The sequence below is a fragment of the Mesitornis unicolor genome, unplaced genomic scaffold (assembly GCF_000695765.1).
Source record: "Mesitornis unicolor isolate BGI_N332 unplaced genomic scaffold, ASM69576v1 scaffold7689, whole genome shotgun sequence".
NCBI classification, from domain to species: Eukaryota; Metazoa; Chordata; class Aves; order Mesitornithiformes; family Mesitornithidae; genus Mesitornis; species Mesitornis unicolor.
The window spans coordinates 27,308-47,629 of record NW_010207894.1 but is presented as its reverse complement, the minus strand read 5'-3'; the positions used below and the strand labels follow the sequence as shown (position 1 = coordinate 47,629).

Below are 20,322 nucleotides of genomic sequence, written 5' to 3'. Positions count from 1 at the left end.
CGGGTTGTTGTTTCCCAAGTGCAGGACCCGAGGTCCTCCTTGAAATAAATAACCCTTAAATATATCCCAAATCTCAGTCTTGGTACTATTTATGTACAGAAAGCAAAGCCAAAATCCACTGTAGCTCACTTCCACGTTGGCTTTTCTACCTGGCCAGTATCTCCCCTCCCTTGGGAACATGAGGTCCCAACGACGAGGGCTATCTCACCCATCACAAAACATACATCTTTAGTCCCATCTTTATGGCTCATCCTTGACCCAAGGTCCAGAACACAATCCAGAAGCTGGTAACTCTCCAAAATGTTTTGTTCATTTTGGTCTGGATCTCATCTCTTACAATTTGGCCAGCCCCTTCTGCAGCTGGAAAAACCGTGGCCACACTTACCGATTCACCTCGCATATTCCCTGGTAGGCTTCGATCGCGTCCTCCCGGTCAACGTTCCTGTCGCTGTTCGGCCAGCTGGCATTGGTGGGGGTGTTCTCCTAAATTCAACATGGAAAACACACAGCAACATGACATCCTGCACATCTCCTCCTGCCTTTCAAAGCTCCTGTCTGGGGTCAAAACCAAGACAGTGCCTTGCAGAAGTACAGCCCACCACAGGACATATGGTCTCGGGCAGTCCTAGATGATGCCATGGACTATATCTTATCCACAGGCAGAACCTCCTACAACCTCCCCATGCCATCCTGCCACCCAGAGCCTACCAAAGCAAAAATGGCTGTGAATTTCCATCAACAGAACGGGAAAAGGGAAAGAAAACCCAATACTCTCTCAATTACCATGTTCTTCCCCGTCTCTTTTTGCTGGGCTGCCTTCATGATCTGCGATCTCAGGATGAGCACCTCTTCCTTCCGCACTTCCAGCTCCTCGTTGGCTGTTTTCAGCTGGTTCAGTAAGAGGTTGTAGCTGTCCTGAGTATCATTGCATGAGTTGTTCTCGGTTGCTTGGTCTGCGATTGCCTTCCTCAGCTCATTGAGTTCATTTTTCAGCTTCTTGTTCTCCGACTCCAACTCTTGCCTCTGGAAAACACCAAGCCACCAACCAGTTTAGATAAATTCATCCTTTTCCAGGATGAGCACAGCCAAACGATCAATTCATGCCAGGATCTGGATTTTGCTGCCAGTCCATGACCCTTCCTCATGGCAGGCATCCCATTAGGTGACCTACAACTGCGTGAATTCCCATCACGGCTTCTTTCCTCAGACATTTTGTAATTCCCTCACCCCAGAGCAATGTCTGCAGTGGAGGATTTTCTCGCCCTGACGCCTCATCAGCTGCTGGCATTTGACAGGCAGGAGCAACACCGTACAAGTTTGATGCCGACTGCTTCTCCTGAATAGCAATGAGTGAGCATCGCTGTGTGTGTCAAGACAACTGAAGGGTTTACGTGCTTTTGCATGACAGTAGAAGACAGAAGAATAAAACTCCAGCCTTTACTTCAGTGTTTCACTATGAAGCAGGTGTTAACACCACCTTTGGCAGCTCTTCACCAGCACCCAAAACCCACCTTAGGCATACAGCTGGGTCAAGAGCAGCTTCGTTCTTGTGGACTTCGGGTCCAGCTTTGCTTTGGGTGATCTTTGCGATGGGTGGGGAGCAGAGCCAGACCCCAGGGTCCTGCTCATGGCCCAAATCACACCAGCCCACCTTTCCTTTGCATCAGGTCCTTCATCACCAGCTGCTGACTGCTCCTTCCCATCCCCATGCACCCAAACCACTCGGACAACACCAAAACCCAACGAGAACATCACCCAACTATTGCATGGCACAACCAGAGATGTCTGCAAGCAAGCCAAGAAAGTCTGGTGTCTGACTGATTTGAGGTCAGTTCTTTCCCAGGGATTGAATCACAGAATCGCTGGGTTGGAAAAGCCCTCTGAGATCATCACGTCCAACCGTTCCTGTCTACCCCCTAAACCATATCCTTAAGTACCTCGTCTACCCGCTCTTTAAACACATCCAGGGATGGGGACTCCACCACCTCCCTGGGCAGCCTGGTCCAGCTTCTGACGACCCTCTCAGGAAAGAACTTCCTCCTTAGCTCTAACCTGAACCTCCCTTGGCACAGCTTGGTGCCATTTCCCCTTGTTCTATCCCCATCACCTGGGAGCAGAGCCCAGCACCCACCTCTCTCCAAGCTCCCTTGAGGCAGTTGGAGGTGGTGCTGAGGTCTCCCCCTCAGCCTTCTCTTCTCCAGGCTAAACAAGCCCAGTTCCCTCAGCCGCTCCTCATCAGGCTTGTTCTCCAGACTGACCCCCATCCATGTGAATTCTCTGGTGTCCACAACAGCACAAACGCTTTCCCCCCAGATCCCTCTTCACTGCCTTTCTTGCATGGTCCCTCTTATCTATAGGATATCTGCCATATCAGGCAAGCTAACAAACCCAAAAATGGCTGGGGGATGGGGGAAAATTATACCATTTACACAGCGTGTAGCTAGCACAGCTGTGTAAACCTCGTTTCCATAGGAAACGGGTGTTCTAATTATAAATCCACACAAATTATAAATAGCGCTGCTTATCACAGCAGAGGTGTGAACAGAATGGCTGATCTGGCATCTGGACATACTCCGCGCTGAACAAACACCATCAGGAATGGTGCACCATCAGGTACTTCATGCCATCTGCCATTAAATAAACAAAACAAAAGGGATGAGAAATGCATCCGATGCAGAAATTCCTCCACACTAACCACAGCTCAGCAGAGGGAGCGCGTGAGCCACTGGCTTTTCCATAGCTGGTTTTGGTAACAGGAGTTTGAAAAGCGTGTGTGCGTTGGGAAATTGATACCAAACTGGGTTTAACTCTTCTTGCCGTGTGGCTGAAGCATCAACTCCCTCTCCACTCATTTCTGATCCTGCTCAGAGACAGGTGAAGGGTAAAAGGAAAGCGTTTAAGTGCTTTCCTACACCAATGGCTCCGGGATATTTGTTACTTTGTTTGTGGTATTTGTTACTTGCTGGATAAGACCACACTGCTTTTCTTGCTACCACCGTGGATGGCTCAGAAACAGGAGTTTCTGAGAAACAGATGTTGATGTTCAGACAATTTGTCTGGGCTGTTGGAGGCACGCAATGGGTGACAGCGCTAAGCGGGAGCTCCTCACTCACCTTCAGGCTGTTGTATGCAAAATCTTCATGGTGGTCCGAAGCCTCTTCAGTCTCCATTTCAACAGCCTGTGTGGATTAAAGAGAGAAATTAATGTTCAAAAGCAGCTGGAGGAACCGGCGCGTGGCAGAAGATGGTGCCTCCATCAACATCAGCTCAACCATAATAATGTTATTAACTGGCATTCGACAGAGTCCCAGCAACACGAAAAGGGGCAGGGGCCGCTTCAGGAGAAAATGGTTTTAAACTCTGATTAATATCTTGACAACTGTGGCTCGCTACACCTTCCAAACAACGGCGTTAGGGGAACAATCTGCAACACAGCAGCTGGGAAGCAGGTTTTTAATCTGCCTCTGTAGCCAGGATGAGAGGCTGGGGAAGTTTCCTATTTCTGTGTTTCCTGCAAATTGCTGAGCAGTAAGAATATCTGGTGAAGCAAGTAAGTAATTACTGCTGATGATTTTGTTGAGTCTCTTATCGAATTTGTCAAGAGACACACAGATCTCATAGATAAATAACAAAGTAACTCCCAAGCAAAGCAACAACAGCCCCAGAAATTTCAACTCTGAAACCACGAGTGACGGCTATTTACCCAGCATTTCATATAAAAGCATCTTCACTGCTTCAGGACACCACACGCACAGCACTGCTGATACGCGGCATGGAATCGTCCCCGGCCTCTGAACATATCACAGTTCCCCATTTACAGATGGCACAGTAAGATGTGTCTGAGAGATGTGCAATTAAAAGCCCCCCCATGCCAAACATCAGCTCACGGGCACCTAAAAAGAGCTGTATTTTCCGATCACAGTTGCAAGTCAGGACTGACTCCTGCCTCAAGTTAACCCTGGGATGTCAGTAATCCTGATTTTTTAAATTTATTTTTCCTAAATCACTTCCAAGCAAATGACACAACTGTAGGAAGTTATTTTTTCACAAGGAAGGAAGAATATATCAAAGGAATATCCCTGCCCTGCAGTGCAGAGAAAAGGAAGAACGCCTTCTGCTACCAGCTATATCCCTATTTTCAATTTATTACACCACTTAAGCTATATTCCTGTATGATCATTACTGGGGATAAAAAAAACCCCACAGACATTATAACGATGCCAAACTGAGGACACAAGCCTGACTGACACCTCTGTGAAGTGCTTATCAGCTCGCGCCACGCACCGCTGCATTGGGGAAGCCAGGACTGCAAAGAAACGCTTGAATAACCTAAATTGATTAAAAGGGAGAATTTGGAGATGGGGGTACCAGGGTTTTTCCTCTTCCAGGCTCCCTGACAGATTTACATTTGATCCAGCTCAAAAATGGTATCTGCGTCTGTAAGGCTGCAGCATCGCGTCTGTCTGCAATCCCCCAGATACTCGCCTGCTCCTTCCTCATTCTCACCTTCGCTGACAAAACTCAGTCCACGCTTCAAATGTCTCAAAAGAGAAGGTAACAGGATCAACACAGGCAGAAAAAAGTGCTCCAAAATTTATTCTATACTTCGTTGCTTTCAAGATATTTAAGATACCGTCCTAAATCTGTTATAACCAGTTTATTAAAAAGTAAAAATAATTAAAAAGTCAGTTCTGTCCAATTGTCTTCAGCTGCCAAAAAGGTCTATTTCCATTTCCCAGGTGGATTTGGTGCCTCCTGACTTGAACTTGTCACTCTCAAACCTCAATTCCTATGTCACGTGTCCTCAGGGATCAACTACCAACATGAAATATCAATAACAAGGAAAAGCCATTTCTTACCTGGGATTTCTTGCTCTCTTGTTCCTTTTTCTCTAGCTGGGTCTTCAGCTTCTCTCTGTCCTGCTCGAGATCCCTCACTCGCTTCTGCAGCTTTAGGAAGAGGGTCATGTCCATGGCTGCCTTCTCTGCCCCTATGTCCTGGGGGAGTGGGAAAAGGAGAAGACCTTGGTCAAATTTTATAACCATGCACAGTGCCAGATACACCCTGACTGTACATCAGCACCTACTCAGCTGGTAACAGGAGTACCCCAAGAAAATCCTGGACTTTCAAAGACCAAATGCCCAAAATCCCCACTTTATACACCTAATTTTAATGTCAATAAACAGCTGACTCATTGTAATAAGTCATTGAATGTTTCACAGTCCAACAGAGAAGTGAGCTAAGAACATTAAAATGTAGAAGAACATTAAAATGTCCTACTGACTCCCTTCCAGTCAAGTATTTATTAGTTGTTTTTTAATTGGCTTCACCTAGAATATATGATAACAGAGCACGGCCAATACTGATTACTTTGACTAAAGCAGCCTATTCTAGCAAACGTAAGCAAAAAAACCCCCACATTTCCCATTCCTACATGACTCCTGAGAGCCAGGGAGTAATTTATGCTGCTTTTTTCTGCATTAAGAGACTCTCGATTACAGGGGCTGTGCTGGCCAGCAAAGCATCCATGAAGACGCATTGGAATGAAAACGCTCGGGGCAAGGGGGTGACGAACCCTGGCATCCTCTGGAAGAAGGATCACCATAGAGTCATTGCCATCCATGCCAGAAATAACTATATATAGCAACACTTTGATGAATTTTCATCAGTCTTCACGCTGGTATGGCCAAAACACAAGATTTTATTCCTTTCAGAGCCCTATTTAAGTCTGACCCCACAAATGAACAAGCATTTGCTACAGCATCACAGCTCTACAGGCCTTCTACCTCAATGAACAAGGTATTTCTGTGGCATGGAACCACATTTGTCCCTCACACCTTGTAGTCCAAGACCTACGTCAAACATCCCCACAGAGCAGAGCTCTCCCATTTACTGTACCTCCACTTGTTGTATGACATCCTCGGTGTCTCCAACCTCGGAGGTTGATACGGACGGGTAATTGGAGTCAGACTCCAAACTGCTCTGGCTGGATGGGTTTCTCTTGTGCTCTGGTACTTGCTGCCAAAAGAGATGCAGATAGATAAAGCATTCTGTGTTTAAGGAAGGATTCCTCACAAAACATTGTTTCCTAGAGCAAATATTTGTCTTCTTAACAAGGTGACATTTACAAAAGGCTTGTCTGTCACCTGATAGCAAATTCCATTTTCTAGCTCTTACACCCTACCGTAACACTCACATTAACACAAGGGCATACTTTAAAACGTGAAGAGATAGGGAAACTCAGTTTAAAATCCTGCATGAATTAAAGGCTCTTCGTGACACCAGATGCACCCCTCTGAGCTCAAGAAGTATCAAGCACAAATGGCACAATAATATCAGTTCTATTACACGTTTTGGGGATGAGTGAGCCATGTTATCCAGCCAACAACATCAGGTCCACGACACACCAGAAGAGGGATTAATTTCAGTTTTGTTACCTTTATAATAGTCATTTCATCCTGCAAGTTGTCATATTTCTGCTCCAGCCTCGAATACTCTTTTACCAGGTTCTGATAACGAGATCTCTCCTCTTCCAGCTCTTTCTTGATCTGGATAACTTCATCAGCCGTTTTTTGTGCAAATTCATCTTTAAAATAAGAAAAAGGAAAAAGGAAACATGATCTTGATCTCCAAAATGGACTTAGTATGTGCAGTAACATCGAGTAATTAACAAAATGCTCTCTGCCAAGAACCTTTGAAATACATATAAGCATCCTCTAATATTTAGAGACTCTTACAATCTAGATGTGTCTCCCCACTTGAGTTCTTCTGCTTGGAGATCACATTGAGTGAAAGAAAAATCTCCAGCACCTCCAAACCATCAGACCAATTATGCTTAAATCAGAAATACAGAGAGGTATAGTTCATGTGTCCTTTTAAATCAATGAACACCAAAACGAGCCCCTCCACTTGCTGCCCCCAAAGCTTCAATGCTCTGAAAGCATCCCGTAAGCAACAAAGAAATATTTGCAGCAAGTTTCTTTTCATCGTGTTATTTTCATTCCTTTATTTCGTGTTGGGCTGAGGGCAAGAGGGCACTTCAGGAGTACCCCAGAGCAGGGATAGATACATCCACAGACTGATGAGTGATGCTCTTTGTAAATCCTGCAACAAAATCAAAGCTGTAAAGGATGATTAAAAAAAATATAGAAAAGCTCAATACAGACATGAGGGTTTTTTCAGTGGCTTGGGATTTTCCCAGATTGCTTTCCTCTGGGTGCTTCTCGCCATCTAAGTCTCTGCTTTAAAAACCACTCATAGGCTCTTGCCACATGAGAGAAATCCTTTGTTGAGGCTCAATGTCATTAACTGTGCTGGTCCCTGGGTCCTTTATTCATCAATTTCGGGGTGGTGTTATTCTCTACCCTCCACCTCCAGCAATCTCACTGCCTTCCATGTCACCCAGAGTAAATGTTTTTGGGTACTTCATTCCACATTCCACCTAATAAACCAGCCTCTGTCTTGCCATCCCACCGGTAGCACAGCACAAACAGAACTACCTGCACAACAAAACCATGGCAAAAAACCACCAGGAAAGGGGTGCGGGAAGATCAGCACTTTATCAAGGTAGGGGCAAACAGCAAAGCACGCAGGAAAACACAAATTTTAGGAGGGAACAGTCAAGCTCTTCATTTAGCAAAGGCATTACAATGCTCTAAGGATTTCCCTTACCTTCAGATTGACACAAAATACTGCTGTTAAGCTCCTCTTTTTCCTGCTTCAGGACAGCGTTTTCCATTTCCAAGTCGGATACACGCTACGAAACAAGGGAAAGAATGAGTGCTTGCTGCAGGTCAGGGCCCTGCAGAGGGGTTACGTTCACCTGCCTGCAGACAGGGAGCTTTATTCAGGTTTTCTTTGCTGGTTAAAAGATCTGTACCCTGGTGCTTGGCCAGTTATCCCAGCAGGTATCCTATACTACACAAGTATATATAGCAATTAAAACCAACAACTGCCCAGCTAAAATTCATGAAAACAAACTAAACCCTGCAAAATAATATTTTTAATATTTTTTTAACTACCTCTTTATTAAAAACAAAGGGAAGCAAGGCCACTTGTCGCAACAAGGCTGGACTGACACCAACACCAGCAGATGCCATTGCTTTTCGTTCATCCTCAGGATTTTTGCTGCATTCAACAGCGTGATCTCATCGTGATGACCGCTTCCCTGGGCCAAGCAGCACAAGCTCCATCTCTGGTACCTACACTGGTACCTTTTGTACCTCGTACTCATCTTTCTGTAGGAAGCATCTTAGAAGGTGCTTCAAATGCAGGAGCACCTGCTTTGAAGGATTTCTATGGAAGATGCTGAGCAGTGAGCACTTGTGATGGCTTCAGCCCTTATTTAAGTGTTACACTGGAACCACCTCCTCATGAGATCCGGCTTCAGTCCTCCCTTAATCTTGTGACAAAAGGATGGTGGAATTTAGGATATTCCTAATAAAATTCCTGGCCAGGCTTTGAATCATCCCTGCTCATCAATTGAGAGCATGAGGTGCTACCGAAAGCCCTAGGAAGAGCTACTGGTGCTCACCCAGATCCTATGTTTTAAGCTTTATCACAAGATGGTTCAAGAGGAGACAGGCTAAAATTAAGGAGTTAGAGAGAAAAGCTACAAGGAGGAAATTAAATGATGGTTTATCGGTAACGAAATCATAACTAAAATGGACTTGCAGCAGCTTCAGCCCCAGCTCAAGGTGATAAAATTAAGGCTGAGCCTCACTAAGAAGTGGCTGATGACTTTGGGTATCATCTCCATCCCACCACGACCATGGTGTTTCACGACACTTTCCACGTTTCTGGTAGTCACTAGAACTACTCAAAAATCTGACAGAATTCTCCTCAGAAAGCCATTTTTGCCTAAACAAGTGTTTCCAGGAAGGACATGGGTCTTCCCTGTCTTCCAATGATGAGGATCCAAAGTTCACGTCAGAAATGGGAGCCTGCACTCCGAGTAGAAATGTTTTACAATTATACCATTTATTGTCACGGTAAAGTACACAGGATTTGCTCTGCTGTAGGCATTTTTACAACAAGTGAAAGCTTTTGCTTTGTTTTCATGCTTTTTGAAAGCATTTCTTTGGTGATTAAATCAACCTCTCCGAGCGCTTGAAGGGGATTTGCAGTCAAGAACAAAGAGAAGGAATCTTTTCCTCAGCTGCATCACCTTCAAAATAAAGCATCCTTTCAGGCTCCAAAAGCCTGAGCTCCAACAAGCTAATGAACTGAGCGCTGTGCCAAAAAGGATCTTCTAATGTGGGGCTGGTGAAAAGAAAATCACTGACTCCATATATCTCTGTATGGGTGCAATATGCACACAAAGAGCGGAGTAACTGCTTTTCTCACAGCTCTTGGTCCAGCCAAGAGACAACACAGATACAAAAATGCATTTTAGCTGTGCTGGTTGTCCATATTAAATTATCCTGACCACGCAACCCCCCCAGTTACTCACTCAAACCCACCGTCTGAGGGCTTTCCAATACCAGGATCAAATAAAACACATCAATTGCTGGCGCAGAAGAAGAAAAATCGTGGATTTAACCCGAGCAACAAACACTCGCAGCAGTAAACTAAACTCATACCTCAGTGCCTTAGGTTACCAGCACAGGTGTGAAGGTTATTAAGAATAAACCTGACCAGTGAGAAATAGAGGGTAAAACGTCGTACTCGCTATAAAGTGGGAGAATTTGCTGGGGACAGCTTTTTTCCCCTCAATGGGTACCATCCCCAGAGGGTCTCTCCCATCATTTGGTTCCCGAGGCTTACAGGGACCATCATGTTTTTGCTGGTGCATGGCCAGCGACTGCTGTATGAGCTAACTGCCTGCTTTATTATAATTGTTCCTATTTTTATGACAATTCATTAGTGTTATTATCATTGCAATTTGGTTTATTTCAGCCACTGAACTGTTTTTATCTCAACCCACGAGTGCTCCTATCTCTCTCCTCCAATTCTCACCGGGGATAGGGGGAACTAAGCAAGCAGCTGTGTGGTGTTTAGCTGCTTACTGGGTTCAACCACAACACATTAAAGATAAACGTACCTTTCTCAAGAGGTCTTTCTCCTTAACATAGCTGTATTCCATGGCCTTCATCTCTGCATGAACCTTTTTGAGCTCCAGATGGAGGCCATCCCTCTCTTCTTGCAGGCTGACAAGCTGGCTGTCACCACCCCGCTGGTTCTGCTGGTATTGCACCAGTTCCTTCTTCAGCTTTTCCACCTCAGTTAACTGGGCAGCTTTGAGCACGACGAGCTGCTCGTTCAGGAGTTTGCATTCCTTGTTCTGCAGCCGGCAACCCAAAAAAGAAGAGAATAAAACCATAAGATCAACGCACACATTGATACACAACAAAAGTAACTGTCAAAAATCCTTGAGCACGGTGGGTAACAGATTTCCAGTAATGAACATTTCCATGCTTTTGCTAATAAAGCTCATAAAGCTAAAAGCAATTTCCAAACTGTGACAAAAGCTCAGTAATATTTTGGTAACTACCGTATTAGCATTTGTTAAATTGATGCTGCAGTCGAAGCAAAGGCAAACAACATGTGATAGCACTGGCAAACAAAGTAAAAACCCTACACTTTTATTACAGCTTCCAGACAATCCTATTTAATGCAATTGGTCTGCAATTTGTTTGGTTTGCAATACCGAGTTTGCAGTTTATCCATTTATTCCTGACTCCTACGCCCGCAGGAAAGCAGGGTGACAAGGCTCAGCAGCGTAACTGCAGCCTTGAGCACCAAGAGGTCCCTAAAGCTCAGCTTTAAGTCATGTGCCAGCTCCGACATCTTTTTATTCGCTTGGATTTTCTCTTTTAAAGCATTTAGCAACAATTTGCTCTCAAGTTCTGAGACCTGAAAATTCAGCAGCTTTGATTTTTGCGGTTCAAATCGAAGTCAATGGGAGCGACACTATGAATAATAAAATATCACCGTTGTTAGCCAGCCCTGCACTAGTCTCCAATGAGACTTCAGTGAACATTTCACTTGAGCATCAGAAATGTCAGTTTTGGTCTTTCCTGGTCTTGCTGGAAAATGCAGGGGCTAAGAAAAGCTTGAGGTGACCAAGCCAGAAGATAAAAGTCTTAAAAGACACAAATCTATCATTTCAAGAAGTCAACGGACTAGGGAAGACCCGATACACAAGTTTTGACTGGTCAGGACAAGCAGTAAAGGTGCAAAGTCACAAATCCTGAGATGCAACTTCTTCGTCTAAGATGTTCAGCAAAGTAAGCAAGAAGAAAACCAAAATCAACGCAAAGAAATATGATCGATGTCTGTAACAGGGCCAAAGGCTCCCATTAGGTCATGGACAACAGTTTTCAAAGACCCTTACAGCCTGGAAAAGAAAAAAAACCACACGAAAGTAGAGAACTTTATCTCCTCTAGGTGACACCCCACACCACCACCTCATGTTGCAGTGTCAGCGCTCCAAGGCAGGATTAAGACACGTCTCAAAGGGAAAAAAAGTAAACGAGGGACATAAACATCTTTTCCTTTCCTCCTCTTTAATGAATTACTAACAAATATAAAAATTCAGCATTTAGGAATTAACATTTCTGCACGACCAAAGCCATTTCTCTGGAGAGAAAAGCTTTGCCTATGGAGAATGGCAGTAATTGCTTCCGCTCACAAATCTCTGCTGCTTCCCCAGTCTCTGCTCGTTTTCCAACACACACCACCTCATGGCACCCCAAGGTTTCTGTGTAAAAAGTGTCTCAGGCAGCAACAACATACTCATTTTTAAAAAAAAACCTCACTTAACTGACAATAAATAGTAATAAAAAGTAGAAAGTGGTCTGATGTGGATAGAAAAAAAGCGGTCCAGTGCAGATATTTTGCAGCAAAACAGATTTAAGTCTTTCTTGTGTGTGCAAAAAAAAATCCCTCACCCGATTTAGGAACTGAATGAAACAGGCCCAGTCACGGATGCTGGAGCGCATGGGCCGAGGCTGACATACAATAATAGGTTTTAATGTTTTCAAAGAAAGATCTTCTCTTCCTCAGGGGCACACGGAGTATTACATCTCTCTATTCACGCATGAGCTAAAGCAGCAGAAATAGAAACATTTTCTTCCACGGCAAGACAGAAAATGATACAACTGCAGCTCTCTAGGTTACCTGCCTTTTTTTTTTTGCCCCCTTAAAAAGTTAATTGGCATTTTAAAAGGTTGTGTTTATAGATGAGCAAGACCCGAAGAAATCAAGATACTTCAGGGAAAATGTGATGCAACAAACTCGCCGCTGCCAGAAAAAATCCAGTGCACTGAAAAGAAAATCCACTGCAGCGGTGCTCATTAGCACTTCCAGAGCATCCCAGGGAAACCTGTCAGTCCTGAGACGATGCTTAAAATGAGCTCAGGGACAGAAAACCACCAGTAGTCCAGAGCACCAACACTCTCCCGCAAAAGCTGCACAGAGAACATCAAATTAACTCCTCCGAAATGGTCTGCACAGAGACCAAGGGGGGATCAAGAGGAGCTCCAGCTCCTTATCACTGCCTGCTCAAAAGCTCTCTATGTCTCTTGCCCTAAAGGAGACCTTTCTGGCCAGAAAAGCCAACATTAACCAAAATTTTTGGTGTTTTTTTTCTTTATTGTCCCACCTCCACACTTTTCCTAGCAGTAAATGGCAAGGAAAAAATAAATTCATATTGCTGGTCTACTGCCAAGTCCAGCAGACTCAGGCCATGGCATGAGTACAGCCCAAATATGTGTACCTGAAATGACTCATCCTCATTAATTCCACCAAGTATCTTCCAGACGAAGGGTCATACCAAACAGGTTTCCGATGTATTGATATATAAAGAATATTAAGCCTGCATTTTTCTGTTTCGGAGCTACAGTTTGTCTGCAAAATCAAAGTATGCAGGCAGGCATTTTAAAATTCAAGGTTTAGAAGTCGGACTCCACTGCGGTGCATGGTTTGGGGCCAATTAATTTGGCAAGGAATGCGGCCAGCAGTAATGCAAACCCCCTGTGCCTTGACTCCGCAGTATCCGAGCCAACGCAGAGTCATTTCTCATCATCATCATCACAGGACCTCTTGTGTCGCACAGGGATGGGAGAGATTTAAGGTGGCGAGGAAACGGCGTGTGATGGGTAAGGGTTCCTGACAGCATCCGAAACACAACAATAAACTGCTATTATTAATAACTGGTATTACGAAGATGTAGTAGTGACCTACAGGGACTGTTCCTCCTGCCTGGAAAAGGGTTGTATAAGGATATAGATGGTTATTAATTTCTTCATTAATATTAGTGGGTACAACAGAGACCTGCTCACCTTATACTCATCCCTGAAGTCCTTGCACAGCACTGGGAAGCAACACAGAGGGTGTTTATCACAGTAACTTCCAAAATCTCGTGTTAGTGGGTAGGAAAACCCTTCTAAGCATGTAATCAAACTATTATTCTGCAGCTCGTTAATGACAAGTGGCATTTGATGAAGGCCTCTCTGATCAAGTTGTCACATTATGACCGTCAAGACATCCCACAGGCATCTATCACTCACATCGCGCCGTCTCACCCCTCATCACGGCTCTTACTTCTTACACATCACAGGAAGATAAAATCCTTCCCAGGAAAGACAGTACAAGAGAAGCAAAGCAGAAGCAGGGCCACACTTGTCCCAGCACAGCTCAGGACGTACGTACCTGCTCATCAATTTTCCTCTGAAGCTGGACCACCTTGTTCTCCATGCCAATGTTGAGCTTCTTCAGGTGCTCCACCGAGCGGGCCTCGATCTTCAGCGCCTTCAGCTCCTGCCTGGCCTTCGCGCGCCGGTAGTAGCACTGCAGGACGATGGTGGCGTTCCTGATGCGGAGGAAGCGAGTGCGGGCCAGCCAGCCCCGGATGTGCTTCTGGAGGATGATGGCTTTGTGCTCCATGAGCATCTATAAAACGTGAGTGAAATGGGACGGTCAAGGGAGAAAAGTCAACCACAAAGGGAGTGACAGCCCTGGTTTGGCTGCAGCATGGCACTCAACGCCAAAAGGACGTGGTTTGGTGGCCATGGTGGGGTTGGGTTGATGGTTTGACTTGGTGATCTTAGAGGCCTCTTTCAACCTTAATGGTTCTGTGATTCTGTGAAAGGGCTTCTCCACCAAGCAGGAGCGTCCTGGTAGGGGCAGGCGGTGATGGCTGGAGATAAAGGTTATTATTTTTCAACCTCTTTTATAGACAGGTACTTCAATCCCCCATCCTTAGACATTCTCCAGTCAGTGTACTCAACTGATGCAGGCAGGACCCATCCTGTCCTCTCTAGAGAGCAGGATGACTTGGAAAAGAAGGTCAAGACCTGCTTGAAACGAAAGGAGATGGTCCTGGTTTGTGACCAGTGAAATGAGGGGGGACGGTCCTGGTTCATGACCAGGAGACTCGATGGGTACAGGGGACATCTCAAGTAAGACTTCACGGACCACCTCAGAACAGCACACAAGAATCATAGCTAGCAGAATAAATAGCCATTAGCAGACACACCAACACTCAGCAATAAATTTACTGTCCCTTCAGCATCACAGATAACTCAACACCAGAACAGGTTTAGTAGATTATTTTTTTTCTGCTGCTGCATTATGATAATTTATGCTGCAGATAAATGCTGTCCTGGTGGGATTCCTTATCATGTGGATAACCTTCAAATAAAACTCTGGAGTCCTTTCACTACAGCCTGCAGCCAGTTCTCTCGCATGATTCAATTTCCAGAAACTTATATCTCGTTTTATGAAACTTCTGGCACTTCTGCATTGTACTTCTCCCCAAAATTTACAGCGATCTTTTCAGTAGGCGGCAGTTCAATTCCATCTCTAAAACTGCACACTGTCATATTAGAGATACAGGCAGCACATTTCTTGTGTTGATCTATGCTGCAGTATTACGAGGAGAGCAACAGCAGAATTTAAAGATTACAGGATGCTTTGTTATTATTAATTTGGGATAAGTTTCAGCATCTGTTGCTGGGCATGCACTTGAACCAACAGCTACCATCCCACACCTGCATCCTGGTGCTCCAGAGATTAAGGATACTCAGATTTAAGAGGCCCAGCCTTCAGCCAAATCCTACACTTTAAGATTCTGAGTTGTCTTGAAACTCAAGTGAGTTTAAATCCTGGACCATCTGCCTCCCCTGCAGGGGCTTCCAACTTAAAAATTAAATAAATGCTGAAAAAGCAGTGGCAGCACAAATTCCTGATCACCAGGAACTACTGTAATTCCTGATCATCTAAGGTGCTGTGTTTTGGAGGACAGCCCTGCTGTCTCTGGTGGGTCACCAGGTGTCCAGGTAACCTCCATCATCTCCAAGATGGACACATCAGGCCTCTGACTTCTTCAGGTACCCTCACATTAGGTGTAAATTTAGCTGACTACCAAATTAAATCTGGATCTGAATAGTGGACAGAAGATTCCACAAAGCTCTTGGTTTCATCACACAGAAGACCACTCACCGTATCATCTACTTCTTCACTCTCAGCTCCTGGCTTAACACAGAAAGCTAATGGAGAGAACTAATTAAAGAGGCATTTATATCAATAAATGGCTCGATGCCTTCCATGACAGACCCCAAAGGTCTCCCCACCACACTGGGAACAGCACCTGCAGCGCAGCTCAGACACAAATTCTGTTTGCCAGGGAGATTTTTTTTTTTCTGCAAAGTACGGGTTAGATCAAATGACATTTCCAGATTTCCACGATGCCTTCCGGCATCCGAATGACTAACTTCATTTAGCAGCTCCTCTGAGGTGCTGCTGCCAAAATCATTTTTGCTTGCACAGCTTTAAATGGCAATGCTCGCCGTCACCGCGCGCTCTCCAGAAACACCAGAGGCAGTCGGCTTCGGAAAACGTCAAAAAGGCCACAATAAATACATCGCCGCGCTGCGCCAGTGGAGATAAACCTAAAGGCTCTTCCTAATGTTTTCTAATGCGAACACACTCTGTGGAGTCGTACCTTGCGATACATCTTCCTGACAACCATGCCCCGAGCAAAAGCCTGGATGGTGATGGTTGCCTTGCGGACCCTCTGGAAAGCTTGGAAGGTCCGCAGCATTCGGTACTGCTTCTGGAAGACGATGGCAGCTCTCGTCCTCCTCAGGTGCTTGGAAAGCCTGTAAAGCGCAGGAAAAAAAAGGGTCAGCAGTAAAATTCATTTCCCCTTATTCCTGTCATAATAAGTTTTAAACTGGACCTTTTGTCCAAAAGTAGCTTGACACTATTCAGGACAGAGCATCCCAGCAGCAGGGCTAAGAAAAGAGCAGCTGATAGCACATCCCTGTTAAAATAACGGGAACAGGGATGCAATCAGACAGCATCCATGGCACCTGGGAGCACTGGAACCAGCAATCAACACACCTCATTACTCCTAAGCAGCATCAAAACTCAGTATTTTCCAGCTTTTCCCTTAGTTTAAAGACACTGCCCTCAGTACTCGAGTCAATCAACACCCAGGTTGGCTCCATCGCTTCCCTAACTATAAAAAGCAAGTGTTGTGCAGGGTATCTACCAAACCAGTGAAAACGGTTGCAAATTGACCTGACACTTAAACTGGTGTGCACTGGTTTGGCACCATTCAGGAGGAGAGCCCTTACAATTCACAGAGTAAATAATGAGGGATGTGGTCAACTCTGTGACACGCTGTTCCCATTCTCCAACTGAACTAAAGTTCAGTTTGCTGTTACACGGGTTAACAAATGCCCATAAAAGCTTCATCTGATTTGATAATTAGCTTGTTTTGTTGAATTTATAATTAGTTTATTGCTTTCAGCATGAAGAATTATGTAGATATTTGATCCACTTCTGTATTTTGTGACAAGCGTATCAAAACGAAACCAGCCATATCGGATTGACATTCTCTTTGTCAAGGCCAACAGTTTCACATTAGGACCCACTGAACCAGAGCTTCCTAATGAGTTGCAAGGACTTTGCAGCATGGAGCTGTACCCTTGTATTCTACAGAACTACACAAACCTCTGATAACAAGAAAAACCTGTGCTCAGCTTTAAATGAAAGTCAAACTGCCCAGCTTTGCTCATTTGAGACCTTCTCATCCCTGGCTTCTCCATGATGTCAATCCTCTTTCACAAGTGCAAATAATACCACAAATGCAGTTACATCTCTGATGTTCTTCCAAAATACAGTATGATTTAGAGGGAACCCTTAGAAGGAGCACAGAAGCTCTTTACTTCTCGCTGCTTCAATAATCGATGGAAATCAACATTCATCCAGCGATCAGGAGTGAAGAAGTGACTGCATAGGAGCCTTGGAGAAGACAGGTAACATCTCATGTTGCCCAAGTGTGGTGTTAATTGGGCTGCAGGTTAGGTAGGGGCACTCCTGACAGGGAGATGTTAACTCAGAGCCAGGGAAAACATTGCTGCTTAAAACCAAATAATATAGCCAGCACACCACGGCTTCTCTGAGCAGTGATTTTCTCATTACAAAGGATACAGAAAATCACTTCCAAGAACTCCTCCTGTATAGCAAGGAGGCACAAACCCGGTCCCTGCAGAAGAGGGGCTCATAGCTTCTTCAAATTGCCCACTGGCCCACACAAACGCCCTTCGCCAGAGGTACTCCCGGAAAAATATTAGTTCTGTGAAATAGTTTCACTGAAATATCTCAGAGTACCTTAGTCATCTGATTACAGCCTACCCACCTGCGCTATAGCCCTAGCTCAGCACCTTGAAATTAAATCAGTAGAGATACGAAATCAAATTGAGACAAAGAAGTGTCATCTCTTGTCTGGAGAGAGGGGCCAGGAGTGAGTCCCGAAGTCAGCACAGAAATTTCCAACATAGCGGTACCTACGTGCACAATATGGATCCCGTTTTCACGGGGCTGAAAGGCAACACCCCATGCAGAGTATTTTCAGTGTTTCTCAGATGAAACCCCTAAGTCTAAGGTCTACAAGACGGAGCAGACTGAAAATACAAGTGTTTTTCCATAGCCCTTCCCTAGGGCCCACCTCCGTGCCAGGTGCCCACGCGTGTAGCGCTGGACGACGACTGCAGCTCGTCTCAGCCTTTGGTACTTGAGCCTCTGCAGCCAGCCCCGCACCGTCTTCTGAATCATGATTGTGGCAGCTCTGAACTTATCTGCTCGCAGTTTCTCCAGATAGGCCACCTGGCCTGCACGGAAGAAGATCTTGGTGTGTCCGAGATGGAACTTGTCTGGATCCTTTTGAAAAGCACAAAGGAAACCAAATTTAATGAAGGCAAGCATGTTATATTTTTTTCAGTCTATGTTGCTAAAGCAGATACAGATAAAAAAAAACCCACTTTGAATCAAGTTTATCAGCTGAGCTCACATCCCTTCTTAATTGGGTGATGAAGGTATTATTAGACTCCAAACTACTTGAGCTTTAATATACCCACTGAGGAACGCAGCACTGGGATTCAGTCTTAAGTTCCATATATTTCTATGCATTTTGAAGGTTTTTCTGGGTTTTTTTGGGGTTTTGTTTATTTATTTATTTAAGTTAAATAGAGCAATGCAACACCAGATGATTTAAAGAAAAGACTTCTTGTATCTGCAAAGTCATACCTGCACTGCAAATGGCTCTGCAGCCAAGACAATGGCTTCTTCTTGGTGCAGAAGGAGAACAGCTTTTGCAGAGAGAAGCCCGAGTGAGTAAATCCCTCAAAATCCCACAGGAAACCAAGGATCAAACTCTAACGCTTGGCTAAGATGCTGTGCGCATTCTGGGATCCTCAATAGCAAGAAGAAACCTTCGCGTGCGCATTTGCGATTTAAAAAGTACGCACTCGAGTCTGAGTAGTAAAATTGTGAGGAGAGGTGGCAATGACTTCTTATTTGCTTAAGGAAAAGCAGTCCCAATCCATGGGATGTTTTTTCTGCAAGCTAGTCACCATTAGAAGTCTCCTACGCATCAAAATAGGGCAATTATTTCATTTTTTTCTTACTCATTTGTGCAAAGAGACATTTAATGACGGGGTGACGGAACCGGCTCTTACTAAAGTTCATGATGTTGCACACAAAAGCTGGACCTCAAGCCAAAATACAGCAGGGGTTGAGGGATGAGATTCGGTGCCAGCTCACCTTGATGAGGCCTTCCAGCAGGGACTGACAGATCCACTTCTTGTTGCTCTTCAAGAGGTCTCTCTTATTCATAAGAACACGATACCTGTTGAAAAAGTCGTGGTAGGTCCACCTGAAAGCAAAGCGTACACAGGATTAGTTCACATACTGCGTATTATTTCCTTAAAGCATATGGAGTCACAGAGGAGTCAAAATACGAAGCTCAGTTACCAAAGGATCTCTCAGTGCCACCCTCAGTATGGACCGAAGCCACCTGAAAGAAGCAAGTCAAATTTGCATCAAATAATTCCCTAATCATTCCGTATCAAGGCTGAGGCCTTTAAACCAGACACAAAATCTTCGGACTCTGAAAAGACAAAGTTTGGAAGATGCTTAACAGTCACCAGCAGCAAAATTTCCAAACACGTAAGATTAATCGAAGGAGTTAGAGCCCTGTATTTTACTTGCAAGGAAATATTATCTCCTGCCACTGCTGTCAGATGCAGAGCCTGCAGACTGCATCCCAAAACTGCTTCAGCATCTGCCAAGTTTCAGCCTCCTCCAAATTAACACTGTGAGTTATGCACCCCTCCAAACCTGAGTCTTTTAATTAAAACACTAGGCACTTCCAGCGCTGTCGAGTATGGCCATCGTTATTTAAACAAAATCTGCATAACAAACGTCAAAGGAAGATGGGAGAGAACTGCAGAGATTTTTTATTTTGGCCCTCATTCAGGGAAAACATCTGCGAGCCTGACCCTCACCCAAAAACATCTCCACCTCCACCCAGCAGCCCCATGCATGCCTTTATTTCTGTGCTATTACACCATAGTCTTCTGATAGAATCTCTAACGAAACTTCTCAAAGGCTGGAAGTTGGGATAATTGGTAAGACAGGCGTACCAGAAACACAACATTTATTTCAAAATACACGATGAAGAGTTTCACCATAGTTCAGAAAAGGCAGCAGGGGAGAAAGCCAGGTTAAAAGCAACATCCTAATTAAAAGAATGCAGAAGAAGAAAATGTTTACAATGAGAATGGAGGGAGAAAAAGTAGTAGCAGTAGCCAGATTTAGGGAATATTTCATCACTACATATGTGAGTTAGGTCTGGTAATGGACAACCAAAGCTACCCACCCTCAAATGACCAAAACTACACCGGCTTATCACTAAAACAAATAAGATATCAGCTATGGGGAGCTCCCTCTGGGGTAAGATGCAGCAAAACTGAGGACAAAAAATATACAAGACTATGGGCTTCTGTCATGTAAGGTTCAAGCTTAATCTTT

The 20,322-nt window shown here is 44.6% G+C and overlaps 1 protein-coding gene across 1 annotated transcript in view; it reads right to left on the bottom strand.

Moving 5' to 3' along the window:
- Positions 1-385: 385 nt before the first annotated feature.
- The window catches only part of MYO5B (myosin VB), a gene marked incomplete at both ends in the record, with an annotated part of 47,143 nt that continues 27,206 nt past the window's right edge, over positions 386-20,322 (bottom strand). The window contains 12 exons of the mRNA XM_010192291.1: positions 386-483; positions 784-1,023; positions 3,114-3,179; positions 4,860-4,997; positions 5,899-6,018; positions 6,438-6,586; positions 7,672-7,756; positions 10,043-10,282; positions 13,654-13,893; positions 15,947-16,103; positions 17,960-18,171; positions 19,054-19,165. Of these exons, the coding sequence (XP_010190593.1) occupies positions 386-483; positions 784-1,023; positions 3,114-3,179; positions 4,860-4,997; positions 5,899-6,018; positions 6,438-6,586; positions 7,672-7,756; positions 10,043-10,282; positions 13,654-13,893; positions 15,947-16,103; positions 17,960-18,171; positions 19,054-19,165 (1,857 nt within the window). The remainder of the gene's footprint in view (positions 484-783; positions 1,024-3,113; positions 3,180-4,859; positions 4,998-5,898; positions 6,019-6,437; positions 6,587-7,671; positions 7,757-10,042; positions 10,283-13,653; positions 13,894-15,946; positions 16,104-17,959; positions 18,172-19,053; positions 19,166-20,322) is intronic.